Source organism: Balearica regulorum, chromosome 6 (genome assembly GCF_011004875.1).
Source record: "Balearica regulorum gibbericeps isolate bBalReg1 chromosome 6, bBalReg1.pri, whole genome shotgun sequence".
Classification (NCBI taxonomy): Eukaryota; Metazoa; Chordata; class Aves; order Gruiformes; family Gruidae; genus Balearica; species Balearica regulorum.
Genome location: NC_046189.1, coordinates 18657976 through 18680702, shown reverse-complemented (window position 1 = coordinate 18680702; position 22727 = coordinate 18657976). Strand labels below are relative to the sequence as shown.

General features: G+C 47.9%; 4 protein-coding genes across 9 annotated transcripts in view; all 4 read left to right on the top strand.

Moving 5' to 3' along the window:
• HOXD3 (homeobox D3) overlaps positions 1 to 22727 on the top strand; it is a 62091-nt gene that overhangs the window by 555 nt on the left and 38809 nt on the right. The gene's annotated exons all lie outside the window — the stretch shown is intronic.
• On the top strand, positions 1985 to 3678 carry HOXD11 (homeobox D11). The gene is made up of 2 exons (XM_075756539.1): positions 1985 to 2841; positions 3441 to 3678. Exons 1-2 carry the CDS (start codon positions 2235 to 2237, stop codon positions 3674 to 3676), a joined length of 843 nt encoding a protein of 280 aa, XP_075612654.1. The 5' UTR covers positions 1985 to 2234; the 3' UTR covers positions 3677 to 3678.
• On the top strand, positions 11524 to 14729 carry HOXD10 (homeobox D10). Its single transcript, XM_010300882.2, has 2 exons — positions 11524 to 12380; positions 13810 to 14729. The coding sequence occupies exons 1-2, from the start codon at positions 11639 to 11641 to the stop codon at positions 14085 to 14087; spliced, it is 1020 nt and encodes a 339-aa protein (XP_010299184.1). The 5' UTR covers positions 11524 to 11638; the 3' UTR covers positions 14088 to 14729.
• Positions 15128 to 20411, top strand: HOXD9 (homeobox D9). Of its 6 annotated transcripts, XR_012836065.1 has the most exons (6): positions 15128 to 15204; positions 16699 to 16756; positions 18214 to 18825; positions 19306 to 19554; positions 19815 to 19931; positions 20158 to 20411. XR_012836065.1 is itself a non-coding variant. In XM_075756536.1 (5 exons), the coding sequence occupies exons 1-4, from the start codon at positions 15202 to 15204 to the stop codon at positions 19545 to 19547; spliced, it is 915 nt and encodes a 304-aa protein (XP_075612651.1). In that variant the 5' UTR covers positions 15128 to 15201; the 3' UTR covers positions 19548 to 19554; positions 20158 to 20411. The 6 variants fall into 6 exon arrangements, 5 of the variants coding, with proteins under 5 accessions (XP_075612651.1, XP_075612648.1, XP_075612649.1 ...); XM_075756536.1 differs by lacking the exon at positions 19815 to 19931; XM_075756533.1 differs by having other exon boundaries at positions 19815 to 20411.

The window sequence follows — 22727 nt, the reverse complement described above, 5'->3', positions numbered from 1 at the left end:
TTGAACGGTAAGGAAAATGAAGCTCCATAGGTTCCCAGAGCCATGTTTCCTGATGAGATAGGCGATGAGAAACCTGGGGGCACAATCCAAACGGATCCCTGCCCTGCTCTGCTGCAAGCTCAGGGTGGTAAGTGACACAGGAGCCATTTTAACTGCGCAGGCATCATTTTTAGGAGGTTGTTCATGTGTTGCAGCAGAATCGAGAAGGCTCGAAAGTTACCGATAAAGGCAGGGAATGGTGGTTTTGTGCCTTGATTTCTAGTGATACCTTGCGAGAGCCTATCTGCTGGGAGCAACGTGTGGCGTTTGAGGTGGTTTGCGAGCGAGGCACCAAGGCACAAAATACTATACTGTACAAAGAAAAGAAAAAAAGGAAAGAAGGGGGGGGTGGGGGTGGTGACGGACTTTCATCTTATCTGCCTGGCTTTGGTCTTTTGCTTTTTAGAAAGGGCAAGCCGGGCTGGGGTGTGGAAGCCCCTTGGGCAGCCCTCGCCTGCTCTGGGGGGCCGGGGGATGCGGGAGGGGCCGTGCCGGTGGCGGCGGACGGGGCGGGGGGCAGGGTGCGGGGCGCAGCCCGAGCTGCGGGGCTCCCGCCCCCCGAGCCTCTCCGCAGCGCGGAGCCGGGGGCGCGCAGGAGGCGCCTGTCGCGGCGGGGCCGCGGGGCGCGCAGCCTGCGCCTGGCCGAGCCCTCCGCGGGCACCGGCGCCTCGCAGAGCCGGGGCGCCCCCGGGCCTTCCCCCCACTCGCCCGCGGCGCTTTGAGGCCGGATCCCTACCTGCCGGGCTCTCTGCTTGCTGTGGGACTCGGAGGCTGCCTTTTTCGAGGTGATCTGGGGCCTGCCGCCCGGCCGGAGCGCCCAGGGGCTGCCTGGGTGGCAGGGGGCGACCCTGCTCGGCGTGGAGAGCTCGCCCAGATTTCGGGTTTATTTGGAGAGCGGCATGTGGCGGGGCTACTCTGGCTATGCTGTACAGTGGCGGAAAAAGGCATTCCCATAGAGAGCTGGCAAACGTTTCTGGAATGAGGAATTGCTCGAGCATAGGGCTATTGCTGGAGCGTATTATTTATTCTCTTTCCTTTTCAGCCTTTGTGACCCGGTCTGTGTTCGTCTATGTAAAATCAGATTTGAAGGAGAAAAAGAAAATTGGCAAAAATGAGCCCTCGAAGGCAGGGCGGCCGCGGGGCTGGCGGGTGTTGTGCGTGTCGCCCGCTCCCAACCTTGCTTTTCCCTTCCAATGAAAATGAACATTTTGGTGGGAGTTGGAGGCACGGGAACAGAGGTCACTTTGTGTGCTGCCCTACTTCCCAAGGAAACCGTGCTTGGTGGACTTCTTTTCCTGCCCTAGCCCTTTGCTTTCCAGAAGAGCCCGAAAGTGTCTGCCTTTCATAAAACCGGCTACTGAGAGATGTTCTGTTTGCGAATTTCTCATTGCAGTTTGTCTCTGGCGCCCTTACACAAGCGCGCAGTGTTTGGGCTTATAAGCGAGGGAAAATGAGGTGATCGGGACTCAGGCTTTGAATTCCGTGAGCGATTTTGATGCCAACTGTGGATTGCTGGAGCCGGGCGGGCAGAGCCACTCGTACGCTCGAGCGTGTGAATGGGACTTGGCTTTCCCGAGTGAACCAGCTCCCGCTCATCATCTGCGTGAGCGGCGGCCAGCGAGCATCGCTCCCGCTAACGAGGAGCGATCACGTTTCCGAGCCGAGGGTGCCCGGCCGGCAGCCCGCACCCCGCACCCCGCGGGCTACCTTCCCCGACGGAGGCTTGTATTCGCCCCTCGTTGCCCGCGGAGGCCGGGCGGGCCGGGCGGCGATGCGGGCGGGGGGCTGCGCGCCGCGGGGCTCCGCGCCGGGCTCCGGCGGTGGGCAGGCGCCTGCCCGGGCGGCGCGGCCCCAGGTGATTAGCCGCACCACCTACGTGTATCTCATCGCCTGGTGAAAGGGTGAGGGGAAAAACCGGCTATATTTGTACAAAGGCTGCGCTCGTCTCTCCGTGCTGGGAGGGCTCTTTGGAGAGATCTTAGGAGCCTTTCCGAGGGGCTGATATAGATATAAGGACATTTCTACATCGCGTCACGTGACATAATTACCACTAGAATCAATCAAGATGAATTGCACGTCAGCACACGGTGGGGATTTTTTCTTAGTTGATCCTGTCCAAACCCTCTTGTGCAATAGATGGATCTTGTTCAATGCATTGAAGCCTCCTGGTTGCTTGCAATCGCAAAAAGGAAGACATGACTGAGTTTGACGATTGCAGTCACGGCACATCCAATATGTATCTGCCAGGGTGCGCTTATTACGTCTCACCCTCAGATTTCTCGACGAAACCCTCTTTTTTGTCGCAATCGTCGTCCTGTCAAATGACTTTTCCTTATTCTTCTAATTTACCTCATGTCCAACCTGTGCGCGAAGTAGCATTCAGGGAATACGGATTAGAGCGCGGCAAATGGCAGTACAGGGGCAGTTATGCTCCTTATTACTCAGCTGAAGAGGTGATGCACAGAGACTTTCTGCAGCCTGCGAACAGGAGGACGGAAATGTTATTCAAAACGGACCCTGTCTGCGGCCACCACGGACCGTCTCCCGCCGCCTCCAACTTCTACAGCTCGGTGGGGAGGAACGGCATCCTGCCGCAAGGCTTCGACCAGTTTTACGAGACAGCCCCCGGACCCCCGTACCAGCAGCACTCCGAGGGCGAGGGGGACGCGGACAAGGGCGACTTGAAAGCCCAGAACAGCACTTGCAGTAAAACACCTTCCAGCCAAGAGAAGAAAGTGACACCAGCAAACAACACCGATTCCCCTTCTGGTGAGGCTGTTGCAGAGAAGAGCAACAGTTCAGGTAGGTATCAGTAGTAAATTGGGGGCAAGAGTACAAGGCCAACACTTTGTCAAGCCGCATTTTATGTGCAATTTTATAAGCATCCAAAGGATTTTATATATCCTATAAGATTTCCTTTACCGTTGTAAAGCGTGTTTACGATAGGAAACCAATTTAGGTGGGCTTAAGGTATTCTTGGAAGAGGATATTAATTGTTATTAAATTGTTGATTTGGCGGCGCGGGGCGGGGGGGGGGGAGATGGGGAGATTTCACAGGTAGTGCTCAGAGCTGCCTTCGGTTTAGAGCTTAAGATCTTCGTTTGTTTGGGGCGGGAGGGGGGGTGGTGGTGGGTGGGTGAGAGGAGTTTGAGAAACTTGGAATTTTTCCAGCCCATTTAAATATCTCTCTGTATTGCCCGAAGTGCTCTCTTTTAAGCAGAAGTTGGGAAATATTCGCTTTTTTGCTAAGTCGCCCAGAGAGTAAAAGCCCCAGGAATATTTTTTAACTGCTAGAGGGCTGCTTTCCAGGCAATGGGATATTGTCAAAGCCTCTGATCTCTTCCTAGCTGAGCATGTTCGTAGCAGCAGCATAAATCAGTTTCTTCTCTCTTGAATTTCAGCAATTCCCCAGCGATCAAGGAAAAAGAGGTGTCCCTATACCAAATATCAGATTAGAGAACTGGAACGGGAGTTTTTCTTCAACGTGTATATAAACAAAGAGAAAAGACTGCAGTTGTCCAGAATGCTCAACCTCACTGACCGGCAAGTTAAAATCTGGTTCCAGAATCGAAGGATGAAAGAAAAGAAACTGAACAGAGATCGACTTCAATATTTCACTGGGAATCCCTTGTTTTGAGGGGGAAAAAAAAAAAGAGAGAGAGAGAGAGAGAGAGAAGAAAAAGAAAGGAAAAAAATTTTAAAAAAAAGAAAAAGAAAAAATAAAAAAGAAAAAGAGCAAGAGAAAAGGAAGAAAGAAGAAAAACAAAGAATATCCCGGTCTCTCTGACCTGCCATCTGAATGCAAAAGTAAATTGGTTTACATGACACATCCACCCTGCGGAACTCAAAGTTTCATTTTCATGTGCAACTCCACACACTGAATGGCCACTGGAGATTTCAGGGCTTGGCGGAGCAGATTCCTGATAAGGGGAAACTAGGGTAAATCCAACTGTCCACTCTCAAGTGTTTCTCGCCAAAGGTGCTTTTTTTCCTCTCCCACAGTACCAGCAATGGACCTGCAGTGTGTCTGGTAGTTTTTGCTTACAATTCATTGAGTTCGGGGGGGCTCTGTTACTGCTTTTGAGCTAGGATAACACTTTCCTCCCTTTAAGTGAATGCGGTTTATTTAAGAGATGGTAAATGTACGTTCGCTATATATAAAATATATATATATATGTTTCTATTGTCATCCAAAAGCATGGGCCACTGTCTTTTTCATGTGAATAAATGGTTTCTAGTAAAGTTAAGGTTATAACTTCCTTGCACTGTATGGATTTCCATCTCCAAAGGATCCTAGCGGTTCCCGGGCTAGAGCCAAGTTCAGTTAAATAATAACGGGAGGAAGCCTAGTCGGGTTATTTTAAATGCATTTTAAATAAATAATAGTGTAGATGTCTAACTCTCCCTTCCTAGGTATGCGTAACCTTCTCTGTTCGCTGTGAGGCAGAGCCAACATGGCTGTCTGCAGACCATCACTTCTGATGGTGCTACAATTACTATAAACAACGAAAAAGGCTTTTTTATTTAACTGGTCAGGCTCTCAAGAAGCCCAGAATCCCCAACGCCAATGACTGTTTACTCGTTAGTGAAGAGCAAGGCAGAAAGACCGAGGGCTCAGAGCGAGTCAGACAAGAGGGAGCTATAAACAATTGGCACTAGTGGGAAGGGGGGGAAAGAAAAAAAAAAAAAAAAAAAAGAGAGAGAGGAAAAAAAAAAAAGAAAAAGAAAAAAACCTTGGCGGTAGAGGGGTGGATCTCTGAAATACCGTCCCTCGGCAGGGCGAGCGGAGCGCGGTGCTTGGCCGGGAGCGCAGCCCGCTGCCCCGGCCGCGGCGGGCCCTGCGCGGGGGCAGGCATCCGGCGGAGGTCCGCTCCGCTCCTCGCCGCTTTATCTTGCGTGACCTGGCTGGGCTGTTTACAAAACCTTGAACTGTCTAGACAACACCATAAAACCCGAGGTTCTAAACAGCTTAATTGGGTTATATTATACACCTTCTGGTGGGTGAAAAAGAGATTTCCGCAATGTGCAATAAAGGCGAGGAGTGAGAAAAGAATTTGCCTTTTTTGAATAGGACGAAGCGGCTGTCGCTATGCTCGCACGCAGGGAAGGCAAAAGTGCCCAAATAAGTCAGGAAAAGCCCAAGAATTCAAAAAGTGGAGAAATGGAAGCAGAGGGAGGCATGACTAAAAAAAAATTTTTTTAAAACCCTTTAGCAAGAAAAACATAAGTGTATGCCTTTGAACTTCCAAAATGTCAAGGTCATCACCTTTAACCTTTCTGAATAATTAGGCGCCTTAAGGTTCCTCTGTTATTTTCAACCACCACCCACTCTCTCTCTCTCTCTGTCTCCCTCCCTCCCTCCCTCCCTCTCTCTCTCTCTCTCTCACACACACACGCACAACCACACACACACTTATTACCGCATAGCTGGCCATATTAGCAAATGCATCATAACGCAGAGAAAATCCCAGCTGGGTCGAGGTGAGCCCTCCGTGGCGTGCGGGGAGCGTTCCCCGCTCCGGTCGCCGCCAGCCTGAGCACGGCGGGCTCCCCGCTTCCCTCGCCTTTCTCTTCCGCGCCCCGGGAATTCGCCCCAAATCTCCTTTTTTTTTTAGCTCTAAAAAAAAATATGGGTTGGTTTGGGTTTTTTTTTTTTCGCTCAGCAAATAGTGCGGAGGGTGTAGGAAGTGCTTCGTAATTTAGGGAGAAAGACGATATTTCTATGCAGCTTTTCTGTGGATGTGCGTTTCCGCACAAAGCCCATTACTTAGAAATGCGCAAAGTCGCGGGGAATTTCTCAAAGCGTTTCGCCTGACCTTATCGCAAAATTCTCTTGTCTCTCCCGAGCGTTAATCCACAGGGCGAGAACCAGCCGTTTGATTTTCTGTTCCCTGCAGTGCTTTAACAGTCTATCTCAGCGGATTATTACGCCTTTAAAATGCTAAAACACCGCAAAAGAGGGCCGCGGTAACCGAAACACCCTAGCATTAATCTTGCATAAATGCTCAATGATAGCAGTTTTAAGTTTCTGTTTAAAAAGCAAGGAAGAAACCCACGACCGAGAGCAAATTGAGCTGCGGAGCAAGCGCCTGGGAGCGGCGGAGCCTCCCGGTGCCGGGCGGCCAACGGCCACAGGAGGGCGCGCGCCCACGGGCCGCCGTGCCCACAAGCCTCTTCCCCCCCCCCCGAATCATAATTCCACTGCTAATAAAATAGCTAATATATAAGTAACGATAAGATTTCAGGGCCTTCCAAATGAGAAAATAAAGCATCAAAAAGATTTATTAAACAAATAACCCATAACCGTGACGTGCTGGAGAAATATGCCACTTTAAAAGATTTTTTTGGGGGGGGGGGGGGGGGGGGGGGGGGGGGGGGGGTGTGGGGGTCGTAATCTTTTATAATGCATCCGAGCTTTAAAAAAAAATCCCATAATTTTAAGAAAGAAAGAAAAAAAAAAGCCCAATGATATTCAGAATTCGTTCCCTAGAACGAAGATCTATTTAGTTCTTTAAGGACAGCCTTAACGTGGATGGAACAAAAGTAATATAAAAACCATGCGTTTCCACAGTTTATCTTCGATTCTTATTCGAGGCTTTACTTAAATAAACCTCTAGGTACAGAAAACATGATTTTTAAAACGTATTTTATTTAAAGGCGAGATTAACGTTAGATCCTGAGAGTGCTTATTTTTTTAAAGAGAGACAGAGAGACTAAAGCGAAAATAAGATATTTTTAATATCCGAACATCACCTTGCCAAGGCATTGCTGAATGAAATCTCTCTCCTTAAAAGTACTATGGAGATCTATTAAAATGAAACTAGAGATTAGAAAATTAAAGCGAAGCTTGTGAATTTCCTGGACGCTCTCCAGTGACCGAGCATGTTCCGTTTTTCTGGTTTTCTGTTTTATTTTTTCCCTGCAGTGCGCACTTTTGGTCAGAATCTGAGGAAAGAAAGGGCTTCGCTGCTTTCTGCTTATTTGCGGAATTCATCCAAATCTATTTCGCGTTGGCTCAGCCATATTCCGCATTTTTTAAAGTCCCGTCTCTCGTGAAAGCATCTGTTGGCACTTTGTCCGCTGTCTTGTTGATTTTGGGGAGGTTTTTTTAGAAGTTCATTGTTAACAGTTTCCTAGAAATAGCCTTTCCGTCGGTGATAAAATGCCATTGTACAATCTGAAATCCTCGGGATCCCTGACGCCAAAGGTAGCCCTTGCAGGCGCAGTCGGAGCCCGAAGGAAAATCCCCTGGTCTCTCGGTGGAGATACCCGTTTCGAGAGGGGAACGTTTAGCGAAGTTTTGGTGTGTGTGTGTTTGTTTTTCGTGGCGTGAGAGTGCTCCTTGTAAGAGCCCACACCAGCCCCAACCCCAGTAGGCTCCATCCGAGGTGCTTTAACCCCTCGCAATTACAGTGAGGCCGATCTCAGCGAATGTGAACGAGTGATGGGAGCAAGGATGTGTTGTTAATTAAAAAAAAAAAAATATATATATATATACACCCCCCTACATACGGGAATATGAAAACGCCGCTTTCTTCTTTTTTGAATCATCGTGTAAATGTGATGATTCTGTACCAGTCTATAATATCTTCCCCCCCCCCCCCCCCTTTCTCTGTTTTATTCCTTTAGACAGAAAAGGCTGTGAGCTCTTTCCAAATGTCTTTGGGCTTGTCCTTTAAGGAGAACGAAAAGGGTATTTGCTTATTTACTGATTAAAATACAAATGCGGCAGGAACCTGCCGAAAGATAAATGTGCAGCCCAAATACCGAGGCTGAGGTCGCATCGGCGACCAGTCTACGCACCAAAATCTTACCGTACCAGATACGCACTCGTGTGTCTACAGAAATATAGAAATACAACAGAGGAAGGGCTGAGGCTTCGGGCGAGGCTGGGAGTGCAGGCAGTGCTACTGTGCGATCCCCCCGCTCAGAAATAACACCTTTGAAGGAATGGCCAGCGTGCTATTTTGTTTATTTTATAAGCTTTCGTATTTAGGAAAAGGCATAATGTTATCAGTATGTCGTGTGTGTCGTGTGTGTGTGTGTGTCCCGCCCTCGGTCAAAAAAAATCCAAGGAATCTGAGCCCTCAGCCCAGGCGCCGACTCTTTCTATGAAAATATGGCACATAGAAATCTGGGCAACGTGACAGTTGCATTATTAAAAGAAGAAAGGACCCAATATCCCAGCCAATTTTTTTTTTCCCCTTACATAAAAACGATTCTTCAATCTCCCTGCAATATAACAACGTGGCATAAAATATACAATCCGCGCGTTTAAAGACACCCTAAATAAAATGCTGAAATCGAGTAAATGAAAGGAATTTTACTAAAAGCTTCCTGGGTTCCAGTCTGTCTTTAAAGTAGGATATTTTTCGCAATACCTTTGTTACCGAAGGCATCTGCAAAATATCTAGCCACTTTCGTACCTCTCTCCCATCCCCCTCCCATAATGAGACACAAACACAGCAAATTGCAACTATGAGAATCCTCAGCAGAGCCGAGACAAAAAATAATCATCGTATCACCAGTAATAAGGTTTAGGAAGATAAGGCATTGAAAATGAAGCCCCGCTGCCACGTCTGGTAACCTCAAGTTTTTAGCCCTGACATTTGCTAGAGGAGAAAACTGTAATGTCCACCTAGGCTTTATTACAAACAGTAATTTACATCTGCATGGACCCATTGGTTGGGGTTTGGTTGGGTTTGGGTGGTTTTTTTTTTTCCCCCCTCCCTCGTTCGGAAAAATATGAGGCTCTGAGAGCAAAACCTTTATATTAATGTAGATTGTATATCTCATTTATTGCACAATATTGATTTATTTATTAATGTTAATTACTTGATTCCATTTTAATATGATTTAAAACAAGAGTGACATTAAATGCCCAGAGCCTAAGTCCCCAGTTCCCCAGTGGCTCTCGCATGTTTATTCAACTTCTATTTACATCAAACTTAAACTTTCCTACTCTTCATTTTCAATAAAAAATTGCTGCCCGTTTTTTAAAACCCTCATGATTTATCGTGAGCGAAGGGTCTTACGGAGCTGTTTGCCAGTCCTGAATGCGATATTTAAATCATGATCATCACAGCCATCATCTGAGTTTCCGTGTAGTGACACGCAAGAAATGAATATTTTCAATTAAAAAAAAATCAAAGGGCCCTCATGTCTAATCAGGAGCCAAGAAGTCAGCTTCCCCAGCACCAGCGAGGCTGGCGTGGAAAGCAGCTCAGCGTTCGCTTATTGTTTTAACTTTACTGTCGGGCGAAGCCCGCCGCAAACCTCTGGGCTGATACTTCAGCTGGGATATTTCTGGGACCCCCTTTTCTTAAAGTGTAAATAAAGATTATGAAAGAGCCATTTGATGGGCATAAAATTCCTGATTAGATTTAACAGTCAAGTCTTAAACCGCGTCAAGGAAAATAGTATTTTGTTTCTTTAAACTCTGTGGGTTGTCCGGGCTGTTGTTGAAGAAGAGGAAATTGCTAGAAAGCGAGGGGGGGATCGCCGCGCTCGGAGGGAGCGTCGTGGGCTCCGCCGCAGCTTCTCCCCCGGCGCAGGGAAATCTTAGCAATGGCTCTGATCGTGATCTTACATAGACAGCTCGCCGAGCCGCCCGGTTCCCGGCTCCGGCCTCGGTGGCGGTGAAGCGTGCCCGGAGAGGGCAGGGGGGCTGCGCCAGGCGCAGGGGACGCTGCGAAAAGGGCTCGAAAGCAGCGAATATCGCGAAGGTAATATTTAAACTCTCCGGCAACCCAGAGGCTGGGGGGGCTCCAGCTATAAAAGCCGCTGGCTCTTAACCTGACAATGATGTTGTATTTGAACAGCTGCGATAAGGTTTTAAAAGGTCTGTCTCATTGCCACAGCGAAATTTTAAATAGGGTTATTGTTTCCAGCAGTGTAAAGTGTACGGTAAAGTGCAAAACGTTCAAATGCCAGGAAACAGGGGAAAATTCAAATCCAGGCTGGTGGAAAACGCATGTTTTCAGCTGTGCGAAAGATGCATTTACATTTTTTAAAATCCTTTCACGTGCTGTCCGCTCTTGGGGATCTGAAAGGGTGTTTTGATGGCAGAAAGGCCCAAAATAAACAGGCGGATGAATCCGAAACAAAAATCATCAACAAGTTCACTTTGTCTGTATGAGAGTCCTTGACAGCATTAGTCCCAGATAAGAAATACTCCAGTTTGAGAACAGTTTAAAAAAAAAAAAAAAAAAAAAAAGAAAAAGAAAAAGAAAAAGAAAAAGAAAAAGAAAAGAAAAGATAAAAGGAAAGGACAAGAAAAAGAGTAATAAACAGTTTGTACCATCAGTATTTAAAATGTAATAGCTTCGGATGTAAATATGGGTACGAAGTGGGGAGAAAAACAGTAAAACACGTTTAAAATGTTGGGATTGAAAAATCTGATTTGCCATATAGACAGTATAGACAGTGACTGTTGCCTTCGGTTTGGGTTTTTGTTTGGGGTTTTTTGTTTGGCTTTTTTTTTTTTTTTAATAATACAGATGCATTTATCTTTCTTCTTACCAGAAAAAAAGAAAGAAAAGAAAAGAAAAAGAAAAAGAAAAAGTTGCTCGAAGAGTTGCAATGAGTGTATGAGTTTCTGCATGTTTTTTAATGAGCAAAACTACAGAAGGAGAAATTATCTTTATGATGCTTTCAGTTTCCAGGGCAAGTGAAAAACCCACTTTTTTTTTCCCAGGCGGTCGGGAGAGAGCACTGTAAAATAATTTTAGGAATGTAGCCTCCCTATAAAACTCGAGTTATGACAAAAGTCTAGCTTTTAATATTTGACGATTTGTGTTAAAACAAAAATTGACCTTCTCGGTTAGCAGCGAGGAAAAAAATCAATAGTATAATTTTCAATAATTCATAACGCGAACGCCATTATGCTAAATCTTAACTATTAATCTTATCCTTTACAAAGTCTCGATTGATTTGTTAATAAAATATCTTCCCGTGCGCGGCAACAGAGGGTATAACTCTTGAAAAAGCTTCAGAAGCAAGAAAATTACCAAGTAGCCCAAGAATGTAGATGAGGCTTTTATTGATCGCCCCTGATTCTCCTTAATACGCATTAATAAATCCCGCAACCTTTTGTCCCCGCACTTGTCAGGAGCGGGGCTTTTACAGGAGCCATCACGGGGACGCACGTTTTTCCGCCCGCCGTGCCACCCGGGGGGGGGGTGGTGGTGGTGGTGGTGTGGGGTGTTCCGCGCCCGCGGAGGCTCCGCGGCGCGGGGAGGAGCGGGGGCGGCGGCGGAGGAGGGGGAGCGGGGGCGGGGGGGGGGGGGTGCGCATCGCGCGGGGCGGCGCGGCGGGGCCCGGTCCGGCTGCCGCAGCGCGGGGCGGCGGGCGCGGCGGGGCGGTGCGGTGCGGTGCCGGCGCGGCGGCCTAGGGGTCGCTGTTGACCGCGGCGGGGCGCGGCGGGGCGGCGCGGCGGGGCGCGTCAGCGGCGGGGCGGCGGGGCGCGGGGCGGCGGGCGCTGCCATTGGCCCGGCTGTCATGTGGTCGCGCGGAGGCATCCGCAATTACACGGGAATGTTTTCCTAGAGATGTCAGCCTACAAAGGACACAATCTCTCTTCCTCAAATTCCGCCCCAAAATGTCCTTTCCCAACAGCTCTCCTGCCGCTAATACTTTTTTAGTAGATTCTCTCATCAGTGCGTGCAGGAGTGACAGTTTCTACTCCAACAGCGCCAGCATGTATATGCCACCTAGCACAGACATTGGGACGTATGGGATGCAAACCTGTGGACTCCTTCCGTCTCTGGCTAAAAGAGAAGTTAATCACCAAAATATGGGTATGAATGTACATCCTTATATACCTCAAGTAGACACTTGGACAGACCCGAACAGATCTTGTCGAATAGAGCAACCTGTTACACAGCAGGTCCCCACTTGTTCCTTCACTACAAATATTAAAGAAGAAAGCAATTGCTGCATGTATTCCGATAAGAGATCCAAACTCATTTCTGCAGACGTCCCTTCCTACCAGAGGCTGGTGTCTGAATCATGCCCCATTGAGAACCCCGAGGTTCCCGTCCCAGGATATTTTAGACTGAGCCAGACCTACGCCACTGGGAAAACCCAAGAGTACAATAATAGTCCTGAAACGAGTTCAACTGTAATGTTACAGTTAAACCCTCGCGGCAGCTCCAAACCGCAGATATCTGCTCAACTTCAGCTGGAAAAGAAAATGAATGAAAACCCGAACAACCAAGACAACACCGCTAAAGTCTCTCAAGTGGAAAGTCCCGAGCCCAAGTCCACGTTGCAAGACGAGCGGAGCTGCCTGCCCGAAGGCTCCGTGTCCAGCCCAGAAGTCCAGGAGAAGGAGAGTAAAGGTCTGTATTACCGAGTTTAAGCCGTGCCGTGGTGTAACTCCAACACGCCAGCACCATAAAGCACGCTCGAATATACTAACGAGCATCACAGCCGTCACATTTAATGCTAAGGAGTATCGGGCTGCAGGTGCTGTGTCTCTGAAGATTTTGGCAGGCAAAAATGCCACACAAAAGGGTCCAAAGATTTTCTGTAGAGATCTGCCTCTCTCGTGCATGCAGCCCGCCTCCGTGATGCGGGGAGTATAGCCGTGTGCTCCTTACTGCGCTGCAGCAGCCCAAGCAGCCCCATACCTCTAAAAAAGCAGGTCTGGAGGTTGTAAAATACGACCAGCTCAACTTTTCTCTCGTAGTATTTCGCTGATTTTTTTTTTTAAATTGTTATTATTATTCTTTTTCACTCAGCCTTACTGCGGTTTGATTGCATTTAAAGTTAATTACGATCCTATTAAAATAGGTGAGGAATAGGTGCTACCAGGCTGGTTAAAGTTGGAAACAAATGCACAATGAAAGCAGCAGCCCGCTATCTGCCTGGTCCAAAGGTGGAATATTTCAATCTGGTGCTTTAGATAACCTTGGGTTGGTCTCCAAAAGTGCAACAGCATTTTGAAATGCTTTGGAAAGCTAGACATGGTGGTAATCTGATTTTATTTTCCCTTTAAAAGTGCACTAAAGCCTTCCTTTCGAACGGCGTGTGTCAAAGAATCCCAAAACGGGAAATTTTCTCCTATCAAAATGTACTTTGCAACCTCTAGGTCGATTTACACCCTACGTGTGCATGGAGATTCTCTTTATCTGAATTATGTTTAACAGCCCAGGTCTAGGTTGATGTGGGGCAGATTTGGTTTTGGTGGGGGAGAAAAAAAAAAAATCTTAAAGGAAAATTGAAAAAAAAAAAAAAATCCGAGGCAGGGGGTGTTAATTTCTGGTGTATCTTTTTGGCTGGGAAAACGTCTATGCCTGCTCCTAGGTGTACTAGTGTAATTCAGCTGATGGCTGGGGGGGAACCTGCTTCAAAATACACCGCGAGGGTATTTGGTAATTGGGATATTTTCGTAGCAAGTGTCGTGGGATCCCGAGGCGGCCGTGGCGAGGCTAGACCCGTTAAAATGCGGCCATGGGGCTGATGGCAGGTTAAATATTGTTGAAATGCTGAAAGCCAGCTGAAAACTTGAAAGCCCATTTCTGGAAGGGGCAGGAGAGCGGGGCGGCCGGAAGGCAGGGTGCCGGGTGTGGGGCCGGGCGAGCCCAGCCTGGCAGCAGGTCCTCCTTCTGTGCCCACACCTCACCCGAGCTGTGTTTAATGCCCACATCAACCATATATGCCAGACACTGCAGAGGAGGGGTCATGGCCAAGGGTACACTCTAACAGCCTGAGGTATTTTTTATTTTTCTTCTTCTTCTTCTTCTTCTTCTTCTTTGATTTTGATAGAGGAAATCAAGTCTGATACTCCAACAAGCAATTGGCTAACTGCAAAGAGTGGCAGAAAGAAGAGGTGTCCTTATACTAAACACCAAACACTGGAATTAGAGAAAGAGTTCTTATTCAATATGTATCTCACTCGAGAGCGCCGTCTAGAGATCAGTAAGAGCGTAAACCTCACTGACAGGCAGGTCAAGATTTGGTTTCAAAACCGCAGAATGAAGCTCAAGAAGATGAGCAGGGAGAACCGAATCCGGGAACTGACCGCTAATCTGACCTTCTCTTAAACCCTAACCCCGGGGGGGGCACCAGTGAGGAATGGGCACAGCACCGCCACTTGCTAAAGGCAGGAGAGACTCTGGCAAAACCCGGCATTTTCCAGTTTTGGTTTGGTTTTTGGTTTGGTTTTGGGGTTTTTTTTCTGATAGAATGTGACTCTTCGTCCTTCTTTTAGCGCTGCAAGTGAATATGTATTACTATGATGAGTATATATAAAACCTAGCACGTGTAATTTATTTTTGTTCTCATCGTAATGCAGGGTAACTATTATTGAATATTATCATTTGGTCTTAACTTATTGGAACTGTCGAACATCCAAGCAATGTGACTTTTTCATGTTTTTACTAACAAAATGGTATTTATGTGGGGCTGTTACACGGGCCATAACGTTTTGAGTACATTCAATACTTTAAGAAAAAAAAAAAAGAGGGGAAAAACTTTGGGGGCGGGGGGAAAAAGAAGCACATTATAATGTAACTATCCTCGCAAATGAACTTAGAGATTGTCCTTCGTAAAATGGAATATTTCCTTCTTCTCCATTGTAGACATTTCCTTGTGGTGCATATGTGGAATAGTAGTCGTTCAGCAGCAATATGTCCTTCTTGTGCATGTTCTGTTCGCATGTATAATGCAATAAACTCTGTAAACTACTGCGGTTCCTTTGGTTTTCTACGAATGTTTAAAGTACGGATGCAGGCTGGTCTCCTGATCTTTCTCTACCAGCAGTTATTTGGACTGATGTACCTTCTTTGCCATTTTCTGCTCTTTGTGTGTGTCTGCCTGGTTCTCTTTCTTTCTTTTTCTTTCTTTCTTTCTTTCTTTCTTTCTTTCTTTCTTTCTTTCTTTCTTTCCTTACCCCCTTTTCTTCCCCCCCCCCTTCCTTTTTTTAGGGGTGGGGTGGAGACTGAGGCGGGAAATGATGTAAACCTAATTCATTTATAATTGTGCCTGTAAACAAATGATTAATTGATAAAATGTTGTGTGATGTTCGCAGTCTGACAAACTGAATGACAAAAAAAAAAAAAAAAAGAGAGAGAGAGAAAGGAAAAAAAAAAAAAAGAAAGAAAAACGTAGTAAAATATTATGACCTAAACTGGACATCCTCATCCAATCAACTCATAAATGGTAAGTGATAAAAAAATCTTTCTACTACAAGCTGTGAGCAATATGTGTGTCATTTTATTTGACGTTCATATGTTGATTTAAAAAATATCAGTCACTGCGTGCTTAAGGTGTAGACTTTGGTTTCGTGTCTTTACTCGCTAAAAAAAAAACCCCAACAAACCCACATCATAACAAATGCAAAGCTGGGTACGAGCAAATGTTAAGGAGTTTGGTTCTTGGTCAGCACAAGGGCTTTCAGAAGATGGTGGATGGGAAAATCTTCCCTCAAACATCTGGCGAGATTGGCTTTTCCGAGCAGAAATGCTCCCAAGCTTGCTTGCAAAAGTACACCAGCCTCTTCAGACCTACTTTTGTCACCCTGCACCGTTTCTGTTTGCTCAGAGATCGTTTTATTTCGCGCAATTCCATTTTAGTAGCACACAGCCAGATAATGAAGTTCACGACTCTTAACCCTTTCTGTACATCGCTGAAAAATGTTATTAGCAGGGCTTTGCACTGCAAGCTGAGGAAGGGTGTGTGAGAGAGAGAGCGAGAGGGTGAGTGCCTGTGTGAGCAGAAATACTAAGCAGAACTGTAAATGGCTTGCAAATGAACATGACTCCAAATTGAAGTGCAAATACTTGGGCATACTTGCACCTTCAAATAGTCCTAGAAAAATAGCGTGGCTACTGTTTGCACTGGGAAACCAGCTTGCTCGCAATCAACGCCCATTCCTCCCCTAAGCAGTTTCTAAATCAAGAAACTAAACGCGAGATAGTGCCAATGTTGTCTGACTTGGTGACAGTGATACTGCTTATACTGCAGCTGGTGGAGCTGTATTTTACTCTCTTGTTGCTGATGTTCAATTTAAGCCAATACTTTCTTATGTGCACGTTTACTCGTAGGGCATAAGTATATTTTCCTCAAACCAAAGCATCACCATTTTGAAGCTGTGGGAGCTGCAAGCACGTAGGTATTTTGTGCTTGCTCTCGTTTCGAAAACAAACAACGAAACGGTGCTCAAAAAACCCACCCTCTTTAAATATTGCATACATTTGAACAGTCTTTTCTTTTCCTTTAAAGACACTCGCTGCAGCACCAAAGAAGTTTCAGCAGTGGGAAGTAATTAGCTGGCTCCATACCAAGTGTTTAACGTATATAAAAAAGAAAGCTCACTCTAATCTGCCTGCTTTATCAATTTATATCTGTGTGAAGCGAGGGACAATTCTTCGCCATACCACAAGCCCTGCTTCTAGAGAAAAATATGACACGTATGAAATGCAAAGGAAAATGCTAAAGTGAGATGATAAAAAAAAAGGGGGGGGGGAGGGAAAAAAAAAAAAGGGGGGGAAGGAAGAAAACAACCTAAGAGAGTAATAAATCATTAAATAAACAGGAATTTCAGTCCCTTCCTCACACCGGCCAGCGAGTAGGAAGTGTTTTCTCAGTGCTGTTGTTTGTGCCCTCGGCGGGCTGTGCTGCGGGCTCCCCACTAACTGTGTGCGTTTCCTCCAGATCCCGACACAGCCACCGTCCCTCGCTCGGGAGAGCAGGCGTGGGCAGACGACCATGGGTAATCCTAGTTTTCAGTACTAACCGGGCAGCGTTTCGCTCGGGGCAAGATAACCGGGCCAGGGAGGGAGAGGAGGGGAGGGAAGGGAAGGAAAAGAGAGCAAAGCGGGCGAATATCTCACGTAGGCATTGAACGTGGCCAGCGCGGCCCGGCCCGGCTCCCCCTGAACTAGGGGCGGAGGAGGCAGCTCTGCCGGCGAGCGGGGGGCAACGGCAGCCCCGGGGCCCGGAGCCTGCCCGCCCCTGCGGCCCTTACCCCGCGGCCGCGGCTCTGCCCGCTGCGGCGCCAGGCGGCCTCCTCCGGGCAGCGTTTGCCCGCGTCCCCTCCCGGGCCGCGCCGGGCACCGTGCGGGGGGCTGTGTTGGAGCTGTGTAGTCCCAAAGTTTCGCAGATACAGGAGCATGTGTTCAGCCACACGTCAGTTGTGCTCGGAGACACAGGCTTTGCTGTTTCCATCCGTCCATTTTATTAGGGACACATTAATCTATAATCAAATACACCTCATAAAATTTTTATTGAAAGGCATAAAATCATTACAGAGGTCTTCCACCTGTTTTAAAACAACACAATGGGCATCTCTTTTAAAAAGTGTATCTTTTCCATGGAAACTTTCTGTCCGGGGGGGCGGGGAGCGGATAATAATACCCGCACATGCTCTGAAATATGGAAGTACCGCAATGTGCTTTTACTGTAACATTTTCCTGTTTTATGAGAAGTCGTTACAGTCCCAGCTTGCGATGGTTTGTTTTTACAGGCAAGAATCCCCCTTTCCCAGCGGGTTTCCTCAGCAGCTTGGAGTGTGATTAGCAAGCCAAGGCTGTTGGATTTATTTAAACACCCTGCCTCTCATTGATTAAGAAATGAATGGCAGAAATCACTCAAAGGAGGTGAAGAAATAGTCCGCGCCCGCCGCGGCCGTGGGCTGCCAGCGCAGCCACGCCCGCCGCGCCCCGGGCAGGCAGGGCGGGCAGGCGGGCAGGGCAGGCGGGCAGGGCGGGCAGGGCAGGCGGGCAGCGAAAGCGAGCAGGGCAGGCGGGCGAGGCGGGCAGGGCAGGCAGGGCAGGGCAGGCAGGGCAGGCAGGGCAGGCAGGGCAGGCGGGCAAGGCGGGCAGGCGGGCAGGCAGGGCGGGCAGGGCGGGCAGGGCAAGGCGGGCGGCCCCGGCGCGGTCCGGGCGCGCAGCCGGCGCGGCGCTCTGTGCGGGGCCGTTGTTGATGATGATTTTTTTTTTAATCACAGCAGCCCCAGTTTAGCGGATTGATTTACTCGCAGTATTGGTAAATATGATCACGTGGGCTCCGCAACCAATGGTTGAGGGTTGCAGTCTGCAAAATACTACGATTGTTCTCCGGGAGGGTATCATATACAGTTAACAGTGTAACCTTTTATATGACTAAGAGGGGAGCCTAAAATGTCGTCTAGTGGCACCATAAGTAACTATTATGTCGATTCTCTCATAGGCCATGAAAGCGAAGAAGTTTACGGGAGTAGATTCGTCCAGGGAGGTCACAGTGCGACCTCCAGGCCATCAGGTGTTGCAGAGAGTTCAGATTTTTCCTCCTGTAGCTTTGCACCAAAATCCACCGTGTTCTCCACCTCCTGGTCCACGGTTCACCCTCAGCCGTCTGCGGCAATGACCGGGATCTACCACCCCTACATGCACCAGCCCCACTTAGGGGCAGCCGACGCCGGCCGCTACGTGCGCTCCTGGATTGAGCCCTTCCCGGGCTTCCCGGGCGGCGGCGGCGGCAGCGGCGGCGGCGGCGGCGGCAGCGGCGGCTCCGCGTCCAGCTCCGGCTCCTCCAACGGGCGTCACTACGGGATAAAGCCGGAGACGGGAGCAGCCGCCTCCTCATCTTCCTCCTCCTCCTCCTCCTCCTCCAAAAGGACTGAGTGCTCCTCGTCCCGGGAATCCCAGGGGATCGGTGTGCCCGAGTACACGTGCAGCTCCTTCCTCCAGGAGCCCCGGGAGAAGGCGGCTGCCGGCAGCTCTAAGGACCCCGCCGCCTGCAGCCACAACCCCAGCCCGAGCAGCGATCTGAAGGAGGAGAAGCAGCAGCAACTTGACCCAAGTAAGTAAAAAAAAAAAAAAAAAAAAAAAAGGGTGGGGAGAGAGAGGGAGAGATGCAGAGAGAGAAAGAGAGAAAGAGAGAGACAGAGAAGGAAAGAGAGAAAGAGAGAAAGAGAGAGAAAGAGAGAAAGAAAGAGAGAAAGAAAGAGAGAGAGAAAGAGAGAAAGAAAAAGAAATTGCCCCTTTGATTTATTGCCGAAACCTGTAAGGCTCGAATGTGCAAAACTGATAGTTTTACTAACCTATAAAAACGTCTAGACGCCTACCCCAGCGCAAGCAGCAACAAGCACCCATAAAAGACTCCACATAACCACCTACCATCAAGACATCATTTGTACAGTAAACAGACTGGGGCATTAAGGCTTTTATGATAATTCCTCCAAAGTTGTGAAAACAGTCCATCCTTCGTTAAATTAATTTAACGACCTTTCTCCCCCCCCCACCCCCCCGCCCCGTTCCCTGTATACCTCCCTTCTTCCAGATAACCCTGCAGCAAACTGGATCCACGCTCGTTCAACGAGGAAAAAGCGTTGTCCCTACACAAAGTATCAAACTCTGGAACTGGAAAAGGAATTTCTCTTTAACATGTACCTCACCCGAGACCGCCGTTACGAAGTAGCTAGGATTTTAAATCTCACAGAGAGACAGGTCAAAATCTGGTTTCAGAACAGAAGAATGAAAATGAAAAAGATGAACAAGGAGAAAGGCAATAAAGGAGACTAACGCTGGGGTAGAAACGCAGTTGGGGAATATTGCTTTAGTTTTGAGTTTGGGGCTTTTGAGTTTTGTTTTAGGTTTTGTTTGGGGTTTGGGTTTTTGGTTGTTGGGTTGTTTTTTTGTTGTTGTTGGTTTGGTTTTACTCTTCCCCTGCCCCCTCGCCCCCCATACGTTTCTCCTCCTCCTCCCGCGCCCCCCCACCCCAGAAACGTTAAATCAATCTGGTCTCTTTTTTTTTTTTTTTTTTTTTTTTTTTTTTTTTTTTTAAGATAGAAGTGAAACGTGGTCTGTGTCAGGTATTTTGGGAAATTTTGTCTTGCTCGCCAACGTGTTTTGCAGAGTCGCTTCATCCCCCCCTCCTCCTTCCCAGACCGTTTGGTTGAAGATATTGTGAGTGCACGTTAGCTTTGGGAACTCTATCTGATGTTAAATGTTTGACATGTTTCTTAAAAGTGATGTAGTCTAGATAGTTACTTTGCCAAAACAAAGGTAAGGAAATTAATTATAATTACGATAATAAAATACGTATTAAATTACAGTCGCTTAAATCAGTGGGGGTGCTGTGTTGTCCACGATTTACTAAGAGGAAACCTTACCCAAAACCTCTGCTTTCTAGGTCTGAATTTTGCTCCTTCGCAATAGATGCCACAGCGAGGCCACGAGCTCTCCCCCCCTTTAGTGCACTATTAGGAGATTGTCTCATCCTTGAAGCCGTTCGCAGTAGGCCTAACGTCTCCCGGTCCCCCGGCTAGCTGGCGTCCCTGCCCCCGGTGACTGTTGTATTAATTAACCACCTCGTGTCTCGAACTACGGACCTGTTGTAATTGTTGTCAGTTATTACACAATAAAGTCTGCCGTGACCGAACGACAGCGCTGCGGTGAGAGGAGAAATCTGTGCGCCCCTCGCGATGCTCTCCGCGCCGCCGCCCCCCGCCGCGCAGCCCCCGCGCAGCTCCCGCGGAGCCCACCGCGGGCCCAACAGTGCCGGGCCGGGGCCGCGGGAATGCCCGGCCGCGCTGCCGGGGCAGCAGCACCTCTGGCAGCCACAAAGGCCGGAGGAAAATGATTTCCCCCCTCCCCTCGCCTAATGGCTATTTGCTCTTGGAGGTCAGCGGCGGGGAGGCCGGGTTCGGTGCGCCGTGTAGGTGCGCCTGCTGCCGGGCTGCTCCCGAGCGCCTTATGGACGGGCGGTCTTTGAAACATCCGCGATCTCTTGGGATCGTTTAGGAAATATTTCCGCACCGGTCCTCCAGAGCCAGTGAAACAAAATGATGCCTATTCGCTCAAACCCTTCTTTTTTTTTTTTTTTTTTTTTTTTTTTGGCCGTTTCTAACCTCTACGCTCTTTAATCTGAAGGTTGGGAAGCTCTGGGGAGACACGGCTGCTTCCAAACGTTCAGCTTGGTTGGCGAGAGCTCATTTTAGCAACGCGTCTCATGCCTTCTGCATTTATAAACGCACATGACTTTATCAAGATAATTGAGATTAAGTTCATTGTAAAAAATGCTTTGTTTAAAGAGCAACCATTAAAATGAAGGACCCGTAAATATTTACGAGCAGTTCGGTTAATTCAACATTAAGGGGAGAGCTGAGAGACCTGGTGTTTAATGTTTTTTACCTCTGTTTAGGAAAAAAAAAAAAAAAAAGGTAAAGAAAAAAAAAAGAAAAAAAAGGCAAAAGCATGCAGTGCCAGGAAAAGGTGTTGCATTGCTTCCCATCCATTGTCGAGAAGATACCTATAATTCTTTTAAAACAGGAAGAACCGTGGTATAATAAAACCATTGAGATGGCTAGACGTCTGGACCTAATGAGTTTACGATATGCTATGGCGCTTTTCTTTGAAACCACCTTATTTTGATGTTTGTGTTTGTTAGAGGGGGGAAAAAGCCAAAAAATGCAGACAAACTAGGTCTTAAAATCTTGGACTATAAATTTCAATATGTCAGCGTTGGGCCAAGGCAACAGACTCGAAAAAGACCCGAAGGTCACGAAACTGAGACATTTTACAAAGTCCACTGATTTGTTGAAATGTATTTTATTGGATATTCTACCGCGATGAAGCCTACGATGTTAGCCTCCATATTTTCGAAAATAACCATGGAGGGAGCTGATCTATAACTAACAACACGTAAACAATATTCTTGCGACACAACACTCTATTATGTTGATTCTAGCAGAGGCTCTGGTAAGAAATTGTCGACAAGCCCACACCATCTCTTTTTAATATTTTTATCTATGGCAGATTGACAGATTTTTACGCTGTTTATTCCCCCCCCCCCTTTGTTTACCTATTTCTAATACTGTGTGCGTTTATTTCAAAATGGCAGAAAGAAACCCAAACGTCTTGAACAACGAAACGCAAGTTCTTCCACGGAAATTACTTTTAGTGTCAAGCTGAAGAATAATTTAATTCCTACCCATTGGTTGTGTTAATATATGTCTGTACATATGCACAGGCGCGTGCACACACACACGCATTATACCGAATAATTCACAGGCGTGTGTGATGAAGGGGGCGGTGAACAAAGATTCATCTTTACTTTCGTTTACATAAATCAATCCATAAATACATAAATGCACAGGCAAACAAAATAACATGTTCAAGACAAAAACGTATAACTCTGAAACTACCACACAAGGAGAGTTCGTGGTGCAATATGTGGGGAAACATGATCGAAAACGCGATAGCAGCGGTCTTCAAAGCTCAGGCGTCTTTCCTGGCTGCCATGTGTAAACGAGGCGCATTCTTTGTATGTAGTTAATTATAGCACTGGCAAAAAGTAAAAGAAGGTCACTGAAATGTGCTAAGAAAATGGCACTGTAAACGCCGACGGACCCAAAAAAAAAAAAAAAAAGGGGGGAGGGGGGGGGAAGGAAAAGGAAGAAAACCAACCCAAAAGCAGAAAGCAAAGGAAGAGCCGCTCATCACCGAGCGCACCGCCGTAGGAGGCCAGAGCCGCGCCGGTGTCCCGCAGTGGCACAGGGACCTTGAGCAGCCTTTCGGGTTTCTGGCGGAACCACCGGCCGGTGACGGGGCCGGTGGAGCCGCGGGCAGCGCGGGCAGCGCGGGCAGCGCAGGCAGCGCGGAGCGGGAGGGTGCTGCCTGCCGCCGCCGCCCCGCGCCGCCAGAGGGCGCCCGCGCTCCACTCTAGCTCCTGCGCCGCGCCCCGCGCCCCGCTCTCTGCAC

Coding starts and splice junctions, on each gene's coding strand:
- HOXD11 (XM_075756539.1), top strand. CDS start 2,235: ATGACTGAGTTTGACGATTGCAGTCACGGCACATCCAATATGTATCTG. Junction 2,842..3,440: donor AGAGAAGAGCAACAGTTCAG/GTAGGTATCAGT, acceptor CTTGAATTTCAG/CAATTCCCCAGCGATCAAGG.
- HOXD10 (XM_010300882.2), top strand. CDS start 11,639: ATGTCCTTTCCCAACAGCTCTCCTGCCGCTAATACTTTTTTAGTAGAT. Junction 12,381..13,809: donor CCAGGAGAAGGAGAGTAAAG/GTCTGTATTACC, acceptor TGATTTTGATAG/AGGAAATCAAGTCTGATACT.
- HOXD9 (XM_075756536.1), top strand. Junction 16,757..18,213: donor GCGTGGGCAGACGACCATGG/GTAATCCTAGTT, acceptor ATTCTCTCATAG/GCCATGAAAGCGAAGAAGTT. Junction 18,826..19,305: donor GCAGCAGCAACTTGACCCAA/GTAAGTAAAAAA, acceptor CCCTTCTTCCAG/ATAACCCTGCAGCAAACTGG.